This window comes from Enoplosus armatus, chromosome 16 (genome assembly GCF_043641665.1).
Source record: "Enoplosus armatus isolate fEnoArm2 chromosome 16, fEnoArm2.hap1, whole genome shotgun sequence".
NCBI classification, from domain to species: Eukaryota; Metazoa; Chordata; class Actinopteri; order Centrarchiformes; family Enoplosidae; genus Enoplosus; species Enoplosus armatus.
This window is the reverse complement of record NC_092195.1, coordinates 18,550,765-18,570,660: the sequence shown is the minus strand read 5'-3', so window position 1 is coordinate 18,570,660 and position 19,896 is coordinate 18,550,765. Positions and strand designations below refer to the sequence as shown.

The 19,896-nt window shown below is 41.0% G+C and overlaps 2 protein-coding genes across 2 annotated transcripts in view; both read left to right on the top strand.

Moving 5' to 3' along the window:
* The window catches only part of cica (capicua transcriptional repressor a), a 30,564-nt gene extending 27,163 nt beyond the window's left edge, over nucleotides 1-3,401 (top strand). The window contains exon 22 of the mRNA XM_070921369.1: nucleotides 215-3,401. Within this exon, the coding sequence (XP_070777470.1) occupies nucleotides 215-477 (263 nt within the window). The 3' untranslated portion in view covers nucleotides 478-3,401. The remainder of the gene's footprint in view (nucleotides 1-214) is intronic.
* Nucleotides 3,402-4,579: 1,178 nt separating this feature from the next.
* Nucleotides 4,580-17,103, top strand: LOC139298739 (glycogen synthase kinase-3 beta-like). The gene is made up of 11 exons (XM_070921489.1): nucleotides 4,580-4,754; nucleotides 10,540-10,625; nucleotides 12,219-12,320; nucleotides 12,597-12,680; nucleotides 13,203-13,313; nucleotides 13,501-13,631; nucleotides 13,843-14,047; nucleotides 14,307-14,402; nucleotides 15,116-15,302; nucleotides 15,650-15,727; nucleotides 16,919-17,103. Exons 1-11 carry the CDS (start codon nucleotides 4,580-4,582, stop codon nucleotides 16,978-16,980), a joined length of 1,317 nt encoding a protein of 438 aa, XP_070777590.1. The 3' UTR covers nucleotides 16,981-17,103.
* Nucleotides 17,104-19,896: the final 2,793 nt, after the last annotated feature.

Genomic DNA, 19,896 nt, shown 5'->3' with positions numbered 1-19,896 from the left:
CACTTTATACTGTCCCTATGTGTTTACTTAACTGATTGAATGTTATGAAGCTCATGCTTTGGCTTAAAAATCATCAAACTGAGCAACAACAGAATCATTGTTACCTGTATGTGACCCAAACTGCTCAATAAATACGAGAATGGTAACACGTGATATCCGACTGTTTTTATAACTGCTCTATCTCCTTGCTCCCTATTTCTCTCACCCTCTTCAGCTCAGGCCACTGCTGCCTTCCAGGCACGCTACTCCGACACCTTCCCCTCCAAAGTGTGTCTGCAGCTGAAGATCCGCGAAGTCCGTCAGAAGATCATGCAGACGGCCACGCCCGGAACCTTCGAGCTTGGAGGGTCGGCCGAAGCCAACCTCGCCCCGCCCCACAGCTCCTCTTTCAATCAATCAGCCCGGGAGGACGGAGGGGCAGAGCAGCAAGGAGACAAAGGCCGGAGCCCCGAGGAGCCGAAAAGCGAAGGATCCTAAGCTGGAGAGGATGACAAAGTGGAAAAAATCAAGGAAAAGAAGTAGAGAGGAGCATACTCTGAATGGCTCCAGCAGGATCCGTTTTATCGGCACTTATCTCCACCAGACCTGGGCAGAAATACATTTGAATATGGTCACAAATATTTAAGCTACTCAAGTTGCGCTTGATTTGTCTAATCAGACATTAAAAAAAAAGCCTCAAACGTGGACGAATCACATGCAAGTCCTGATGAGTCAAGTGCTTCTTGTAGTGTTGTTTTCCCTTTTTTTCCCCCAAGTATCCAGAATATTTTCAGTTAACACTTTGCCCAGGTCTGCTCTCAGCACATTGTACAATAGTTTGTAGTTTGACACACAAACTCTGTGGTACACGCTCTCTATCTCTCTGGCACACACACACACACACACACACACACACACACACACCCTTACCAAATCAGACTGTTACTCTTGGTTGGCAGTCCCCAGGAGCCGCCACCAAGGACCATGACACACAAAGGCACTTTGTCACTTATTGTGCAGATGCAGTTTGCTGTTGCCAGCCAGCCAGCCAGCCAGCCAGCCCTCAGATGCCATTGACTTGACCTCCTTCTCGCCCTTCCACTCCTCAGCACAGTGGTCGGGACACAAACACAACCCCAACGACCTCCACTAATATTCCACAGCCCCTCGATGCTGCAAGACAGACAGCACACACACACACACACATATACAGTACACGCACACACACAAACACACGCAGTGCATGGACACATCTGTGCAGTGTGAGCACTCGTACACAAACATAGTCAAACCTGGTCTGACCAAGCCATTGGCCTGCACAGTTTTTAGTGATTGTAGTGAGAAGAGAAACTGAAAGCATGAAATCTGTTCGCTCCTGAAAAACAAAAAGAAGGCAGGAGTCGGGATGTAGTGTGACCAATCTTTGCACCTTCAGTTATTGCCATTATGAAAGACTGAGTCCTCATTGGCGGGAGCTGATTATATATGTCTGTATGTCTGTTGGGGTCTCCTCCCCAAAACCTGTGTGAGCAGGCACCGTAAAGAGATTATGTAAAGAGACTATTGGTTGTGAGGCTTAGAAGAATCAACGTTAAGTTCGACACTGATCGGCTCCCAACAGAGCACCGAGAAAAGGCAGAAGAAGAAACTGGATGATGTTCTTTGGATGGAAGATTCATATTCCAACTATAGAAAGACAGATAATAATAGTGAATAAGGACAACAACAACATGACAAGCTTACCAACAGAGAGAAAAAGTAGAATTTTAACCAAACTTCTCTGAATCTCCCAGTGGATATAATGTTGCTTTCTCTCGTTATCGTTGCCGTGGAAATAACCAGTTTTACCGTGGCCTGTTTTTCTCTCGTGGCTCTATTGTGTTTCTTCTCCAGCATAAAAAAATCACAACAAAAAAAAATAAACTTTGGACGAAGAAGGGGACAAAATCAGTCTGTGGCCCCCCTACTTTTAATTGTACCTGGGGCGGTTCTCCCCCCCTCTTCCCTCCTCTACGATTTCTCACCAGACACAGAAGTGGGGGAGCAGGGGCGTTTGTCGTTTTATAAAACGCAGAAATCAGGTGTTTGCACAATTTGTGCGGCCCTTCTCGTCTGGGACCGCCGCAAGTAAAATCAGGAAAGTATTGTTTTTAGAGATTGTTTTAGTAGAAAAAATAATAACCTTGTTCCGTATGTTATCAACCACCCTTTTCCTCTCCTTGTCCGCCCTGCTTTTTCCCTACTTTCAACCCATTTCTCCTCCTCCCTTCTTTACCTCCCTCCTCACCCGTCTCCCTCGACCCCTCAAGTGTTGTTAGAAAGTGCCCTTAAGCACTGGTCCCGGGTCAAGCGCTATGTAGCTCAGGATGGCTCTGGTTAGGGTTAGTTCAGGGAAAGCAGATCCTAGACCAGCCCTGGAGGGCAGTCTCTGGAGCCCTCCCCTCTTCCCTCTCTTCTCGACACTTTATCCTTTCCCGTCAAATGGTGCAATAGGACATTTATTTTTTTGGAAATGGGTGGGTTATTTTGTTTTGGGGGAAGGCTCTGTGCCATAGATATTAAAATCCAGTGCAGTGAGTCAGTGAGAGGAATGAGCTGTTGTGATACTATCTTTAACTATGGTATAAAACAAAACAAAAAAGAATCACACAATTATTGTTATTGTTGAAAAGATAGAGGGTATAACTTACTAAAAGTCAAAGACAATTTTTGAATAGCACTTTTTGGCTCTTTGCTTCCGCGGTGAAGAGTGGGGGTAGTTATTATTATGGGTATCTCTTTTGTTTCTCTGTATACAGTTGGATGTGTGAAAAAAATATATATACCGGTATTTCCATATATGTGCATTTAGGTCTGTTTGGGTGTGTGTGTATGTTTTGGCACATGCAGGTAGTGTGTTAACACAACCAACCTCTTGTTCTCTTTCCACACAGCAACATTATCAATAGTATATTTTTCATTGTATTCTACATTCTATATTCTACTCTAGAGACAGTATTTTTATAGTCACCACGACTATTTTGTCCGCCATCTTGACTGTTATCAAACCCAGATGATTCAGGATATATATGAAATATATATTCAGGATATACAATATATAAATATATATATAAATACTCACAGGTAATAGAAGACTATCAATTCACATCTCTTTGAGGTTAGGGCTGTAAAGTGTCCGTCTGCATGCATGTGCAATCACATGCACGCGTGCACACACCCACACAGACATATGTGCATACACACACATGTATGCGTGTACACTGTATGATTGTGCTTAAAAATAAACTGTCCTTACTTTGGAGAAGGAATTTTAGGATGAGCGAGGTGAGTGTTATCTCATAAGCAGGCATGTTGACCATGTGCAATATTTCTAAACAACAACAAAAAAACTAAATATTGAAAATATTAAAGATCTAACACAATGTCTCATGTCCTTGAATTTATTTCACATTCTTGAATCCAGTGTTTTTGTCATTTTTTAAATTTGACCACATTGTATGTCTTATTCATCAATCCTGGTGTCAAATGACTTTGATACTACTCCCTGATTTATTGCTATTTCTTCTTTGACTTCTGCTCTTTCCAAAATGGAAATGGAAGAGCCGAGAGAGAATAGTCGATGCATCCTCATTTGAACAGATTTGGCTGTAGACTAATGAACAAGATCTACAGATGCAGCCGCCTTGATCCACCAGGCAAGCCCCCCTAAATCCCTGGAACATACACTGTGTACTTCTCCAGCTGGCCTTTATCAAGCATCTCACTGTTTAGAGTGCTTATTGGATTAGAGCAGCCTTTCAGATTCAGGTCATATTGGGCGAGAGGTGGGCTAAGGTAAGGGGTCCTCGTCGCTGTGGGAAACTGGAGATGACAACTGCCGCCTGCCCACTTCAGAGTCACAAATAAACTCAGAAGGCTTTACCAGTTGATGTTTGTTGTTTTTCCCAATCAAGACATATCAATTCACTACTTATATCGAATGAGATTACTAAAAAGCCCTTCATTTGAAGCAAATCAAGTTAAATAAATCACAATGCTGAATAGTCTTCTCTCCTTTTGCAAAATTATTACTTTTATATATACTTATATATATTTATATATTACTTTTATAATTTCACAAGCAGTAAAAGTGCTTCATGGGCTAGCTACACTAATCTGTCATTTAAAAATAATCTCTGTACTATAAGAATAAAGTGGGCAACTTGCCACTAACAGGGTAAAGTCAGAGATTTATCTGGGATCTTTATCTTAATACTAAAATGTTTAGCCTTTCGTTTTTATGGTAATATATACTGTGACTGTTGCTAATTCTTTGGCCTACATCCACTGTTAAGTCATTTTAAATTTGTAGTTGTTTTGATTTGTGAAAACCTGGGCAGCAAACCTGAGCTACAGCTACTTGGAACTTCATCTCCCAGGTGGCATTGCGAGCGGTCTGTTTCTAGGTGTCTAGCAACAGCTATCAGCCCAGACAGCCGGCGGCAACGGGAGCGGTATTTCTCGGTGTGTCTTTCCACGATTATTCGCTGCCGGGTATTCATAATTAATAGTCGCTTGGCTGAAAATAGTGAAAAAACAACCCTGACCCCTGCACAGAGATATGAGCGGCAGCGGGCGGCCCAGGACCAGCTCGTTTGCTGAGCCGCCAGGTGTGCCAGGAACCGCCGCTGCGTCCACCGGATCAGCCGCTGCCGTGGGGAGCAGCACAGGAAAGTCCGGGGTCCCGCAGGCCTCCGGCAGCAGCTCGTCGGGATGCTCGAACCTTAAGCTTGCCAGTAAGTTCTAAATAGCTACCACCTCTTTATCGGAGCCTGTCTATCCATTAAATTCCATTATGTGCTTTTACCCCAAAAATACATGTTAATGTTATGTGTCACAATCCAGAGGAAAGTCATTATTGCTCCCGTGTAGTGGTAACCAACTTGCTAGCCTGCTAACTAGCTAGCCTGCTAATGTTAGCCACTTGTTTTGTATGTTACTAGTTCCCCGTCCGGCCGATGGATGAATTCAGCCCTACTGATGACACACTTAGCTGCTGGCTGGTGATAATTTTAACCCAGTGCAACGTCAACTAAATTGATTAATAATGTGGTTAATTTACTAACGCTAAGTTACAAGCCGAGGAGGATCTGTTTGATTTCACTGGTCAATATGAGTGAGCAGTAAAACGGGCTCTGTTGTTCTTTGTGGCCAAGCTAGACTCAAATACCTAAGCTTGAGTGCTGCATGCAGGGTTCTTTAATGGGTGTCGTTGAGAGTGCGGCATCAGCTATCAGTCTGGCTTGCCTGGAGACGGGTCAGGACGGAAAGTTGCCTTTTCACCAAGGTCACCTGTGGGGCAAAGGCTTAGCAGCAGGTGGCCGACGCCTGGAGGATGCAAGTGATGCACATCCAGTGCAAGAGCTGGGCTGTCTGTTGGGATGCCAAGGAGTAGGTTTCCTGTGTCTGAGATGGAGTTATAGTATGCCCCTTTATCACCGTAGTGACAGGTGTAAGCAGAGACCTGTGTGTGTGTGTGTACGTGTGTTAATCCAAACCTTATCAGCCATTAGCAGGCAGTGGTGTGTGACTTTGATATTAGAGCTCGAATGGGAGGTCATCTCCAGTTCAAAGCAGCGTGACCCTTGTTTTCTCTCCCTCCTTCAGCTGCAGAGCAACACTGCCTGAGGCCCTTAAAGCCCAAATGTTGCCTTCAGCTGGTAAAGACACTCTTTTGGATGATTGATGGGTACATTGTCAGGTTTGGGAGTCCTAGAGGCTATTTCAAGAGGCAGGATTAACCCAGTTAGCCAGATATTTGCGAGAGAGACTGATATGATTTGACATTTTGAATTACTGGTAAAATTAAACTTGGACATGGAGCATTAAGGATGTTGTGTTGCCATACCAACCAGTGATCTGTCATTATGAACAACAGTGGAAGATATTTGATGACGAAATGTTAAGGGTTTCCATTAACCCTCACCATCCTTTCTATAAAATACTCCTCATACTGCAAGTCCAGTCTTTTGCTCAGAATGTGGTCTCATGGTACTTCTTGTCTGAAAGTGAACTTAAAGGAATTTAATCTTTTATTTTGTTACAAAGAGGTGTGAACCTAAACAATAAGATAAAACTACTGATCAGCCACCTTATGGGCTAGAGGGGCTGGTAGATGAAATAATACGTAACAAGTAATAATTTGTTACCCACCTGCTTACTTATAGCTTAGTAATGCAGTGGCAATGGGTAGACCCAGTAGAAACAGACACAGTATTTGCCACATTAATTCATTAATTAAGGAGGAACTGACAAGCCCAGACATGTCTTGCCTGTGAAAGAGACAGAATAACGAGATGGCAGTGTCCTGGAATGACACCTAATGAACAATTTCAATGTGATGGCATTTTTGCTAATATAGATCATTTCCCACTGATTTTATTACACTGAAATATTTGCTATTTTGTTCTACAACCATATCAGCCCCTCAGAAATTGGCATATTAACAAGGGAATTGATGGAGATGGTCCACAAACAGTGAATTTCTTTTGAATTTTTGTACTGATAAGATATTACACCCAAGGGGATTTGAAAATAAGTCTCAATGCCATGAATCTGAAAACGCATCACGCCCAGTATAATTACCAGTCTCCTAGCAGTTGTTCCATTATTTACTGTCGGTTGAGCAGCTCCAGGATGTGTCTCTGGATGACATCATCACCACGGTCTGTGTCTTCACTGACCAGCTTCATGACAAATTCACAAATTAAATTGAGCTATATAATATTATAGAAAAACATTGATATTTTTGGGTGGATTTTCCCTTAAACAGCTGTGTGATGGATTGTGGTTATCTCTTTAGGAAACACTACAGAGACATTTATGATAAAAATCATGTAACCAAACAGAGATGATGGTATCACAAGATTGTTTTAGTTCACAATTGCTTTATGTAAATGTTATGCAAACCAGCTGTTTTCTGAAAGCAAACCATGATCCACTGGGAAGTGGACATTGTGTTGATTCTTGTGGTAGACTGTCACTTGAGCACAGTAACTCTAAAACAATAGATAGTTGATAGAAACCTCACACTTACACCAGAGGCTCTCCCTATAGAGTAGATGGCCTGGTTAGATTTTGGAAGATCTTGCTGCATTAAACTGCATATTAATTAGGTAAACTTAATTCTCTTGAAGCTACTTTGCTTTAAGATGTGGAGTTCATTTAAGTACAGTGTGTGTGTGTGTGTGTGTGTGTGTGTGTGTGTGTGTGTGTGTGTGTGTTTTTGTGTATGAACACAAGACATTAACATAGAAAATCTGCTGGTCAACGCATTAATGAGAATAGTTTGTGTAAATATCTCATTTCACATTGTTGTTTGAGTTTAAAAACGCCAAATAAATAGATGTGGATGTGACATATTGCATGTTTTTTAAATGGGTTATTTCCTCTTGGAGACTTGAGTTTTCTTCTGTGAATGTCAGGTGGATGACAGGAAGCAGAGTGTGACTCAGTGCACCACTGATATGAAAACGCTGAACTCAGACACAATGAAGCCACGATAAAACAGAAGGATTATTGACCCCAGGGAAGTTTCAAGCCTGTGGATGCAGTTTTTCATACTGTAAAACATTTAATGGCAGCAGGAAAAGGAGCCCTGATATCTCCAACTGTACTGACTAGTGCATCAGCAAGAGATATGTAAGAGGAGGAGCAACATAGACAGTTGGCATGAACATATCCTTTAACCAACTGTCCTACTTTTAACCTGAAGCCCTGTGTGTGTGTGTGTGTGTGTTTATAAATTCCTGTCCAGAGGGTGAACCCAGTCATTGAGTTAGAGAACCCAGTGACCCGGTCACTCTGCAGGCCTCACTGTTTCAGCTGTAACAGATATCACCAACGTGCCTATTGGATGACCACCACACTTTTGTGGCTGAGGACAATTTACTGTGTGTGAGTGGATGTGGACCAGGAGATGCAGTTCTGGCTGTAAGAGGGCCATATCAATAAGTGCATTGTCTTGCACAAAGCATTAAGTATGTGGACTGGACATGGTCAGGGTTAGAGTGAGAGTGATACAGCACAATGACAGCTAGATGGCAAAAGGCTGCTCCATTATTTAAGCACCATATATCTATATATGGTTATAAATAAAGGGATCCAGAACTGTAGCTTCTTTTATTACCTCTATATCAGTATGAAATGACAGAAATAAAACTGCATATTGAAGTGGTTGATCTGTACGGTGTTTTTTTGTGCAGAAAATTGAATTAACCAGAATATTCATGCTTTCATCTCTTGTAACTCAAATAACATTTCAACTCACTTCATCTCTTTCTCTTTAACTGACACATCCACTTTCATTTCTTGTACTTTGACACCTCAAACCCTTTCGTATCTCAGGGCTGACCTTTGAACAACAGCAACAACAAAAAAAGCTTTTAAGCTCTCTTTAATTCCCACAACTTCCACAATTTACTCCATCGGCTCTCCGTGCTTACACATAAACTGAAACTTTAACTAATTTCCATACTTCAGTTTTAACTGCTGTTTCAGCTCCTTTCAGTAATTGTATTTCGACTGCCACTTTAACTAGGCCTTCTTTTTACCTTTTGAATTTCTGGACGTGCTACAGATGGACCAAGTCTACGTTTGGGTTTATTTTTCATGTATTTAACCAGCAGAAATGGCAGTTTAAAGTCACTGTAGTGGTCATTGTGGTGTAAAGATACTGATACTTGTTGAACAGATTACATTGAACATGAGCAATAGTGGAAGATACAACATTAAACTACCACAAGGTTAGTGAGAGCAGTGCACAGTTGGGTGGACAGATCACTACACGATCCTCAGAAAGTCTTCTTCCTGTGATGAGTGATGGTTTACTGTTTGACAGATCTTCCAGCTTCACTGTTGAAATACATTTCCTTTTTTTCCATATTTATTAGAGTATTGGCGTTTAAGTTTGTTTTTCTTGGTAGCATATTACGCCTTTTTAAGTTAGAGAGTGGGCAGTAGAGAGCTGACAGGAAATGAGGGGAGGGGAGGGTCAGCGCCATAAACCTCCAGCCCACCTGGGACCCCCGTAGTTAGATATGTTGTTAGTTAGCCCAAGAAGACATTGGAAACAAACTAAAAATACACAATGACCTCAAATGTGGCTTTCAGACTGAAAGGTTGGGGCATTTTATAAGGGTAAAGTATAAGATTGTTGTTGGGAGTTTGGAGTAGAAATAAACAAAGTTTTTTTATCATTATGAAAGTACTGTATACAGTTTTGTGCTGCATGCAGACAGAGAATACCACTATAGCTTTGTGCTTTTCCACTGGGTATTGATGAGACAATAGCATGAGCTGTACAGTGAACAAGAGAGTCAACTTTGAGTCACTTTCTTTTAGCTGTGTCATTGTCACACAGAGTCACACAGGCTGTAAGCTTTACAAACCAAATCTTATCTCAAACTGACCTGACCACAAAACTGACTGATGGAAGTAGAGAAGGGTGATGGAAACAGAGGGCAGTGCGACTCGTGTCAGCTGGCTGCTCTTAGCTCCGGTGCTGACTTGTCAGTGGAGTCGGCTAAACTACTTTTGAACCAGAACCTGGTACAGCCTCCTCTGCTGCCGCCCAGTGTGCCTGAGTGTTTGGCTGACAGCTTGTCAGCAGCCCGGCAGGAAAGACGCTCCTCAGTGCGCTAGGATTTTATAACTGAACTATGAGCAGGACTTTTAATTTCTTTGACTGTGTTTTATCGTGGGTCTCAGGTAAAACATTAGCATGAAAGCTTTCATGGGCAGGAAAGTGAACAATATATACAAATGTAGGCAGAGACGATGACCGCACACTAAGCTTCAATGGTTTTACTGTGCCAAAGTTGTTATGACCACACTTGAGATGATGGCATATGAACCATGAAGTCATTTTGAAGACTTGTCAAACACCAAGGCACCACAAGGTGTTTTCTTCTCCATTTGGAGCAAGATTTTTCAACTTGCTTGTATGCGATTGACCAGCACAGTGCCACTGGTATTAACAATCCTTGTATGGAAGGCTGTTATCACTTAAAACAGTTTATCAGGACAGAGAAAGGGGTTGGCCTATTTTTGGGTTCATTCCCAGTTTAATTAGACACAGTGTCTTGAATATGAACTCTGCCATTCCTTTCTACTTCCTCGGAGGCTTCGTAAAGTTGACATCCACTCACTTGGCTGTCATTAACCTAAATATTCAAACAACCAGCGGAGAAACGGCCCAGATGTTGAGGCCGTCTGCAGCAAGTGTCCTGGGCTGAATGTCGGGGGTATTGTTTTGGTTACGTTGTGAAGCCGCTTCTTATCATTACCTCTTGTAGAAAGGAGCGTTAGAGACCACAGCCTATTTTAATCCTTCTATAACATCACAATAAAGCAATTAACAGATTACCTGCTATGACTCATAAGAGCAGAGTTCTACTTCAAATTGAAATAAAAAAATACGCATTTGATATACCCCCCCTTACCCATGTTACGTTGGTAAAGTGATAAAGTCTTACACCTTCTTCTCACCTCAAATTGACCCTGTTCTTGCTTGTTCCATAGGAGACAGCGGGAAGGTGACAACAGTTGTGGCCACACCAGGCCAGGGACCAGACCGCCCACAGGAAGTCTCTTACACTGACATTAAGGTGAGCAAGGAAGTAAAAACCAAGATGAAGAAGCTCTGTGCTTATACATCTGCTATAACTGAGAGTGTTGCACATTGCACAAAATGGCTATGTATCTGGCTGAAGTTGATAAGGATGTTGATCAGTACCAGTGGCTCCATAATATTTTATGACAGGTGCTGGGATTTATGGCATTCATGGCTGACTTTATAACCTACTTTCTGTTCACTATCTTGACTGTCTGATCTGAAAATGTGACATAATTGTGTCACAGGATAATGAAATTACATGGGATGAGACTGGTGTTGCGTTGCGCCAGAGACTTGTTAGTGCCTTTGCAGGTGGTTTCCTTTTTATCACTTCTTTATATCACTTAATGCCTCTATAATAGTGTGCAAACATACATTTATCACAACTTTTATCTCAAAGTCAATAGTCTTATGATTCTGTCTTATCAGGAATATCGACACCTTTCCAAATCTCTCCCGCAGCTGAAGGTTATCAAGGTTTTATATAAAACTCAGCTGCAATATTTTTGTAATAATATTTGTAATATAGCAAGAAAAAAGAAAAGTATATATATATTTTAAACAATCTTAAGGATAAAGCTGTAATCACTGTCATTATCAGTGTGCTTAATTGCCTTTTTAGTTAAAACACATGCATTCATTTTTAATGGCTTAACAGTTTTAACACCTGCGTACACTAAAGCTGCAGCCAATCTCACTATCAATCTGCAAATTCATTTCTGTCGATTATTTTCTCTATTTATCGCTTGTTCTATAAAATGTCTGATAATGGTATAAAATGTCTGCCACAGTTTGTCTGTGCCCAAGGTGAAGTTTTCAAATAGCTTTTTGTGTTTAGTCTAAAACCCAAAGATATTCAATTTATTTTCATAGAAGACTAAGAAAACCAGCAACACGCACACTTGAATCTGAATTTCAGCTCTAATATATAGAGTGATGCATTTGATCAGTTTGTCTCTAAAGTTTAACCAAAGTAATGACAAAGCAAGTTTGGTTATTATGAATCTGAACATTACAGGAGTTTAGAGTAGAGTCATGGATATATAGATGAGAGAACCCAGATATGAGATCTTTTCAGCTGACTGATGGTTCACACTGCTGAGTCTGACCCTCACCCATTCAAAATGAAGATATTTATCCTTGCTGCGTGCTAATATCCCAACCGAACCAAAAACAGTCAGTTACTGGGTGCAGTCACTGGTATAAGGGGGGATTTAGCATGAACCTGCCTTTTCTGTGCACTGGTGAACACTGCTCTTAGGAAGGACCGACTCTTTCCCCAAAAACCAACATCACAATTTGCTGCTGACCTACTTTAAACAGGTTGCACCAGTTTAGACACTGAAAATGAACACGAACTGTAAAGTTGTGACAGAGGTTATTTGAAGTTGTGAACTCCGTGTTATTAACCCTCTGTTGATGTAGCTTGACTGACATTGATAAGCTCAAATAGTTACATCAGTCAGAAGCTACAGCTGTTGTAACCCTAATAAATCATGCCTGTGTTAGCTCCTCACCTGATGGGCTGTCATTGATGTCTTCAGTCCAACGTCTGACTGTTTCCTGTTTTGTGAAAACCTTGCAGGTGATTGGCAATGGGTCGTTTGGTGTGGTGTACCAAGCTCGCCTCATCGACAGCCAAGAGATGGTGGCCATTAAGAAGGTTCTGCAGGATAAGAGGTTCAAGGTAGGGCTGTTAAATACCACATATTCTCTTCTCCATTGTGATCTAAACTTAAACAGTCTCCTTTTATCTGTTCTTGGGTCAGATGTTGTTTCCCATGTGTTTTGTTGTGTTTGTAAAGCAGTAATTTAAAAAAATATTAGGGTCTTGATATATAAACGTGTATGGTGTTTGCCGTATGTATGTAAGGTTTCCCTGTCTTTTTAAATTTCTTCTCATACTTGGTTTGTTTTCTTGATTTCTCACTCGTGCTCATGTGTTTTCTTGTCTTGTCTGCAGAATCGGGAACTACAGATCATGAGGAAACTGGATCACTGCAACATTGTCAGACTACGTTACTTCTTCTACTCCAGTGGTGAAAAGGTACAGCTCAGGTTTTTGTTTTTTGGGGTTTTTTTCTCATTTGTTCTGGTCATACAAACTTTTGCTTTGCATCGCATTCACACGCTCTTATCTCACAGTACCATAGTTTCAGGAGATTACAGTAAAATGGAGGAATTGCTGTATGCACATAAAGTAAGATTACTCAGATGCAGCATAAAAAGAAATACCCCCAACCCAAAAAAGGGGAAGTTATCCATTTCTTAATCTGACAAATATAGAAACGCTTCTGAGTTTAATGTTGCAGAAGTAAATTACAGGAATGTATGTGTTCCCTTTTTTTTTATTATAAAAGAATAAAATATTCAACTTATAAATGGGCAGGCAGTTTGTCTGTGTTTATATACTTGTGAGATTATTGAGTATGTGGTGTAAATGTACCCTCTCTTTGCACTATGAAATTATTGGGTACCTATAACAACAGCCAGAGCTTGCACACTTCTATTAAGTCATACATATTTTAAACACAATGATCTCTCTTTCTCTCTGTCCTGTGCTGTACAGAAGGATGAAGTATATCTGAACCTGGTGCTGGACTTTGTCCCTGAGACCGTCTACAGGGTTGCCAGGCATTTTAACAAGGCCAAGAGCATCATTCCTATCATATATGTGAAGGTAATTTTCATTTCAAGACATTTCTGTGTTGTCTAAGCAAGTCTGTGAGTCGTTCCTAAACATCTCCACCAATTAAAACCCTTAACACAGTCATACAAAGCACCTTATTATTCTTATTATCCTTTTGTTTGTGTCCATTTTAACAGAAAGCTTATCTTGTGTTGTTCTTTTGTTGTGACCTCCTCAGGTGTACATGTACCAGTTGTTTCGCAGTCTGGCTTATATCCATTCCCAGGGCGTGTGTCACAGAGACATCAAGCCCCAAAACCTGCTTGTCGACCCAGAAACTGCCATCCTCAAGCTGTGTGACTTCGGCAGGTGAGCTGCATGAACAGATGGATTTCTCTCACACAGAGATCAAGAATTTAACATAACACAAATCAAGAGATGTAGCATGTTTCTATGTGCAGAAAGAACAGAATTAAACAGCTATTCTCCAGTGGGGTATTCAGCCTATGTGGCACTGCAGATAATGTGAACGTTTAGGCATCTTTGTTATAGTTAAATTTGTTTTCTGGTGTTTCCCCAGCGCCAAGCAGTTGGTCCGCGGTGAACCCAACGTGTCGTATATCTGCTCACGGTATTATCGCGCCCCCGAGCTCATCTTCGGTGCCACAGACTACACGGCAAATATAGACATCTGGTCAGCAGGCTGCGTACTGGCTGAGCTGCTGCTCGGACAACCCATATTCCCCGGGGACAGTGGGGTCGACCAGCTAGTGGAGATTATCAAGGTGAGCGTGTTTTATCAGGGTTTTATCTGTGTGCTGCAGAACCGATCATAGGGCCACATGTAATTCCTGTTCTCAGTGGAGATTATTAGTAGGAGAGGTTTGTGTGTCAAGATATTAACTTGGATTGTGCTTGTGGATGTGGTCACCCATTATTTTGTATTGATATAAAAGACAATCACACACCTGTATGACCTGTGTGTCTGCAGAAGATCAATAAAATATTTCTGATTCTGAATACTCCTCCTACATCTATTTTCAGGTGCTGGGAACCCCAACAAGGGAACAAATCCGAGAGATGAACCCAAACTACACAGAATTCAAGTTCCCGCAGATCAAAGCCCATCCATGGACCAAGGTGAGTAGATACCTGAGGACAAACACCGGCAGGGGAACAGTTTTAGCCTGAACTTTCTGGAAAGGCATGTGGAGTGAATCTAATAGAATTCATGTGTGAAATCCTGGAATTTAAAAAGAAAATCTCTCAATAATGTTGAGATACATGTATGCAACGTTTATTACTCTTGTTTTACTTCTGATTTTTATAACGCATGAGACATATTTTGTACATTTTTGTGTGGAGGAACTCTTATACCAATTTATTAGAACAGACCAAGAGAATATCTGTGGACGTGTTGTTGCCCACACAGTCTATTTAAATCTGCGAGTTGAAGTGCTTAAGTGTCCCCATTGTGAAAGTCGATTAACCCGGGCACCTTTTTAAGAGTACAGAAACAACATGAAACCAAGAGAAGTAGCCCTTCAACACTTACTACAAAGCAGATAGCTTCCTACGGCATAAACTGTGCGCAATTGCTTTTTCAGCTGCAGACGACTCCTATAAGGGGCTGATGGTTTCTTTCTTTTTGAGGTTCTACTTTACCATACGTTTGCTCAAATAAGATGGAACATCATGTGTCATTCTAGCCTCCAGTAGATGGTGTTTTTATCTCGAAAAAATCTGATTATTCAGATTTTGACATTACCTGCGGAGTGCTTTACATGGATGCTAGAAATTGTCCAGTGTGGATGTCATTTTTGGCAGATATTTGAACCCTTCTTGTTCCTCAGGTGTTTAAACCTCGCACCCCTCCAGAAGCCATTGCTCTTTGCTCTCGGCTGCTGGAGTACACGCCGGCCTCTCGGTTCTCCCCGCTAGAGGCCTGTTCACATGCCTTCTTTGACGAGCTGCGCCAGCCGAACACACGACTGCCCAGCGGCCGTGAACTGCCGATGCTCTTCAACTTCAGCCCCACAGGTAGCTACAGATTCAAGCACACTTATCTGAAGGGTTTTACTTTAATGTCAGCGCCGCATTGATCTGTTGTGTTTGTTCAAATAAGTATATTTTAATTAATTAATTAGCGAGGAGAAGTCAGATTTCCATCTGTTTTGGTTAACAGATTGTTCAGTTGTGTTGAAGTTACTCTTGATGGATTCATCACCATCTGTTCGGCTGATTACAATCAGGTGGTGTTTCTTGGTTTGTTTTGGGCCGACGCTGCGACCTCCGAGGACGTCGTACACTGTCCTATTGTTGTGTGATACTGTCCTCTTGATGTATGACTCATTATCAAATAAAAACTCCTCTTTTATTTCCTGCAGAGTTGTCAATCCAGCCCCAGCTGAACTCAACCCTCATTCCTCCTCACGCTCGCTCTCATACAGCTGCTTCCACCCACGGTGGGAAACTCTTATGTTCATTTATTATGATTTAATTGTAAATGTTATTTTGTGGAGGCTGAAAAAAATCACAAGTAAAAATCTGGAATAAGAAAAATAACACAATTATTTTAGATTTTGTTATCATGTATTACTAAATTTAACTTTTAGTGAAAGTGAACGCAAAAAATGTCTATTTCATCTCTTTTAACTGGTAATATATTGTGTCAAAAGGGCTCATTTTGGTTTTAGTTCTGACAGTCCAGCAGGATTATTCTGGGTTGTAAAATACATCATGAAAAATTACTTTAAATGCTGTGTTTCCCCTCATGAATCCATGTGAAACAGTGAATTTCACAGAATAAGTGGCACAGTAGCTTTGAGTTTGCAATTATCAGAATCAGAGCGACTATAACAGGCTGCATGCACTGTCGGCACACTCCTTATTTTTTATGATTGGATCCCTACACGTCCTCCCGCTAATTACACGGCAAATTATTTGACATGAAATACTGACATGAAATGATTTAATTTTAAGATATAATAATAACAATAATAATAATAATAATAATAAATAGTTAGCAGTTCTGTAACCATAAACCTTTTCATGTGTGTCTTTGCTGAAACCAGAGTAATGGCTGGTTTTTGACACAAGATGGCAGTGTTAGACATGAAATCCACAATATTTGTTACTTGGTCTCTTAATCAGAGAAGACAGATCTCATTGTCCAATAAAAGGACGTCCTGAATATGTACTGTATTGGCCCGAATATAAAGCGACACTGATTATAATCAACTGCAATTTTCCAGATGCACAGCACCTTCAGTCCATTAGTCCAAAGATAAGATAGTTCTCATATCTGAAACCTTTCCTCTTCATTAAAGTGGGAAATGAAACACTTATATTGAAGAGTAACTTTAATTCCATGTTTGTGTATCTTGTAAAGTCTATTTTCAGTTGCAGCTTTGATCCATAATACATCCATGGCCATCCATCCACTCTTCTCCGTTCAAAAAGAATATCTGATGTTGTGAATACATAATTGTCGAGTCCTTAAATAAATAACGACCCCCACTTTTCCAACGTATTTCCATAAAACAGTGTTGTCTTATATAAATGCTAATACAGTATAACACTTGGCTGTCAGGTCTTTTGTGTACTGGACTGTTGTTTACCTCTCACTGTCCTTTGTGTCCTTTTCTGTCCTTCAGATGGTCCCGGATCAGATTCATCTCAGCACAGTTCAGTACCAGGATCTCTTAACAGCATCTGAAGCGGCTTCTCATCTGCCTGCCTGCCAGCCTCACCCTTACCTCAGACGCACACACACACAGGCACACACACACACACACACACACACACACACACACTATACTGCTTTCCTCCGTGCTGCTTGCTCTCCTCTTAGATGATCTGTTTTTGTACAGTAAATGCATTGAACAAACAAACATTAGTTCTGTAGCTGCCAGGGTTGAAACTACAGCAACAGTCTGCTGCTTGGGTGGTGTGTGAAGGTTCAATAGTGGGGGCTGGTCCTCTGTAATATAACCTTTTTTTTAATCAACATTTTTTTTTCCTTTATTTATTTGACTAATTGAACGCATCACATGATTACACATTTTGTCTCTAAAAGTTTTTTTTCCACTTCAGATTATTTTTGTATATTCTTCTGTGTTTCTGCAGTAAGGGGTAAACTGTAACCTGCCTGAAAAAGACCAGAACTGGCCCCACATAGGTCATCAGGGTAAAGGACATTTTATTCATCTCAGGGCGGGAGAGTCGACGCAGGGACTGATGAATTCCTAAATCCTCCAGCCACTTTATTTTACCAATCCAGCCTGATGTTTAGGGTTAAACTATTAAACCTCCAAGTCTTCTTAATTTACCTGCGTGGGTGGCAGGTAAAGTAGAAAACCTCACCAGTACCAAGTAGCAGTTCTCAGTGTTTGGTTGGAGGTGTGTTGGTTTACCCCTTACATGAATCATGTTCAGCGGCTGGACTGGAAATAAGCAGCTGACTCCTCCAGTCACCGCGTCTCGTATCCATCTGTTTGTTTCCTGGTCTGGTTGAACAATGAGGCTTTGGCTCCTTTTCAGCTTTCATCAGTGGTTTCTGTTGAACACGTGAGGGGCAGAATTGTTCATTTGTTGGTCAAACATCCAGAGGACTTTTCCTTGACTCCTGCTCTTTCTCATCACCTCAACATTTAGTTTAGACCTGTAAATGTCAGTCGTGAAGAAAGTGTCAATGTGGTGCTCAGAAAAAGCAGGTGAGATACTCGTCTAGAAAAATGAACCTTTTTGAAATCAAACAAATAAGAACCGTAGTAGTGAGTTACTGAAGGCTGCATACTGCGCTGCTTGTTGTCTGTCCGACCAACTAGTTAATTGTGTTCACTTGATGATTAGATGAAAACCTCTGGATACTGCTGTCATAGATCATTACAGCAATAGAAAACGTATTGACGCTTGTCTAATAAACTAGAGGTCAGTCAGTCGGCACATTTCTTAAAGAAATTGTTTCCAGAATTTACTTGCTTAAGAAAATAATCAAATTCCCGCCCCTTTTAACCACCCAAAAGAAAATTAAACTCTATTTTTTTTTCATTTCACCTGTAAACGACAGCTTTGACTGGTTTCACTTGTGCTTCTGTGAGTGGAGGAGACCTTGAGTAGTAGCAGTGTTCAGAAAAAAAAACTAAAATTGGCTGGAATTTAATTTTAATTAAACGTTTTTCATTTCCAGCTTTCAAAACAAAAAAAACAACCTTTCATTGAGCCCTTTCAAACGATGCAATCATGATGTCACCGTTAATGATAAGAGGTCAAAACCTTTGAATAAGGGTAACCGTGGGTGCTTTTAAAAATTCTGTGTGTGTGTTTTAAGATAAACGATTCGTTTTAAAGATTTGAGAAGTATTTAAACATGTTAAATATAGTTACTTGATGGCTCCCCTGTTGACGTGTCTTCGGACAACGCAGCAGGCTGGTTTTTTCCTCATTTTAGTCTTAAAATCTGTTTTAACTTCAGAATATTATGTCTCTCTAAAACCTGTAAGATCCCCTGAAGAATACTGACAGAAAAAACACCCATGCTATCTAATCAAAAAGCCACTTTTGGTAGCTCAAAGATCATCCCGATGTTAGTGTAGAAAAAAAATGCTTTTGAACTCTGTGGAAATGAGAGCAGAGTGAATGTTGGCCCTGTTGATTAAACGCAGCAGAGAAACTAAAGAACGCCGGGACAGGGATTTAATGTTTTATTAAACTTGATGGGGGTGGGTGGGGTGGGGGGGTGCTTCATGTAGTTTTATTTATTTGTTTCTGGATGAGAGTTGGATGTCAATTAAAGCCGGAGAGGGCTTTGTGTTGGTGTTGCAGCTTCATCCATCAGTGGAAATAAAAAAGAAGAAGCTTCGTAGAAACAAAGATAAATCGCTTCAGTTCATTAGTGCCGACATGTACACATAGGCAAAGCATAAGGAAGATTAATGGAAGGCTTAATGTGAATAGTAGTTTAACATGAATTTAAAGCAGGGGAGTTTTCTTTTAGGTGACTTTGTGTGTGTGTGTGTGTGTGTGTGTGTGTGTGTGCATGTGTGTGCGCTCTTGTACTTCTATCTTTATGAGGGACAATCTGAATTTTACCGCATGAGAAAAGGGAGCTGTTGGACTGGATTTACGGTCAAAGTTGGGATTTGTTTAAAGTCGTGGGTCAGAGAATGTATGATCACCGCCTGCATCCTCTCAAGTATAGAAGTACGTGTGTGTGTGTGTGTGTGTGTGTGTGTGTGTGTGTGTGTCTGACCATATTCCCACCTGCAGTCCAAACAGCCAGTGTTTTAGGGATTAGCGCAGTCAACAGTTCAGATTTTTAGTGAGCAGTGCAGACCACTTGAAAGTTTGTAGTATAGTATATTTGATACTATTGTACCATGCCTCCACCTGCTGTTTTTACCTGCAGCCATGTTTGTTTTGAACCTTTTTTTTTTTTTTTTAATATAAGTGAAGATGCTTTTTGAATTCCACCACACTCTGCACACTCACATTGATTTTATATGAGGAGAGCGGAGAGCATCTTTTCATCCTCTTTCCCACTAAGGTTTTCAGACTGCTAACCTCCCGGTCCTGTGGGTTACTGCCGGGCACATCCTGCTTCCTTTGCTGTAAAGAGTCCAACCAGCATGTT

Excerpts from the sequence above, each read along its gene's own strand:
- LOC139298739 (XM_070921489.1), top strand. The coding sequence starts at position 4,580 with ATGAGCGGCAGCGGGCGGCCCAGGACCAGCTCGTTTGCTGAGCCGCCA. Across the intron at positions 12,321-12,596 it reads TGCAGGATAAGAGGTTCAAG|AATCGGGAACTACAGATCAT; the intron begins GTAGGGCTGTTA and ends TCTTGTCTGCAG. Across the intron at positions 15,728-16,918 it reads TACAGCTGCTTCCACCCACG|ATGGTCCCGGATCAGATTCA; the intron begins GTGGGAAACTCT and ends TCTGTCCTTCAG.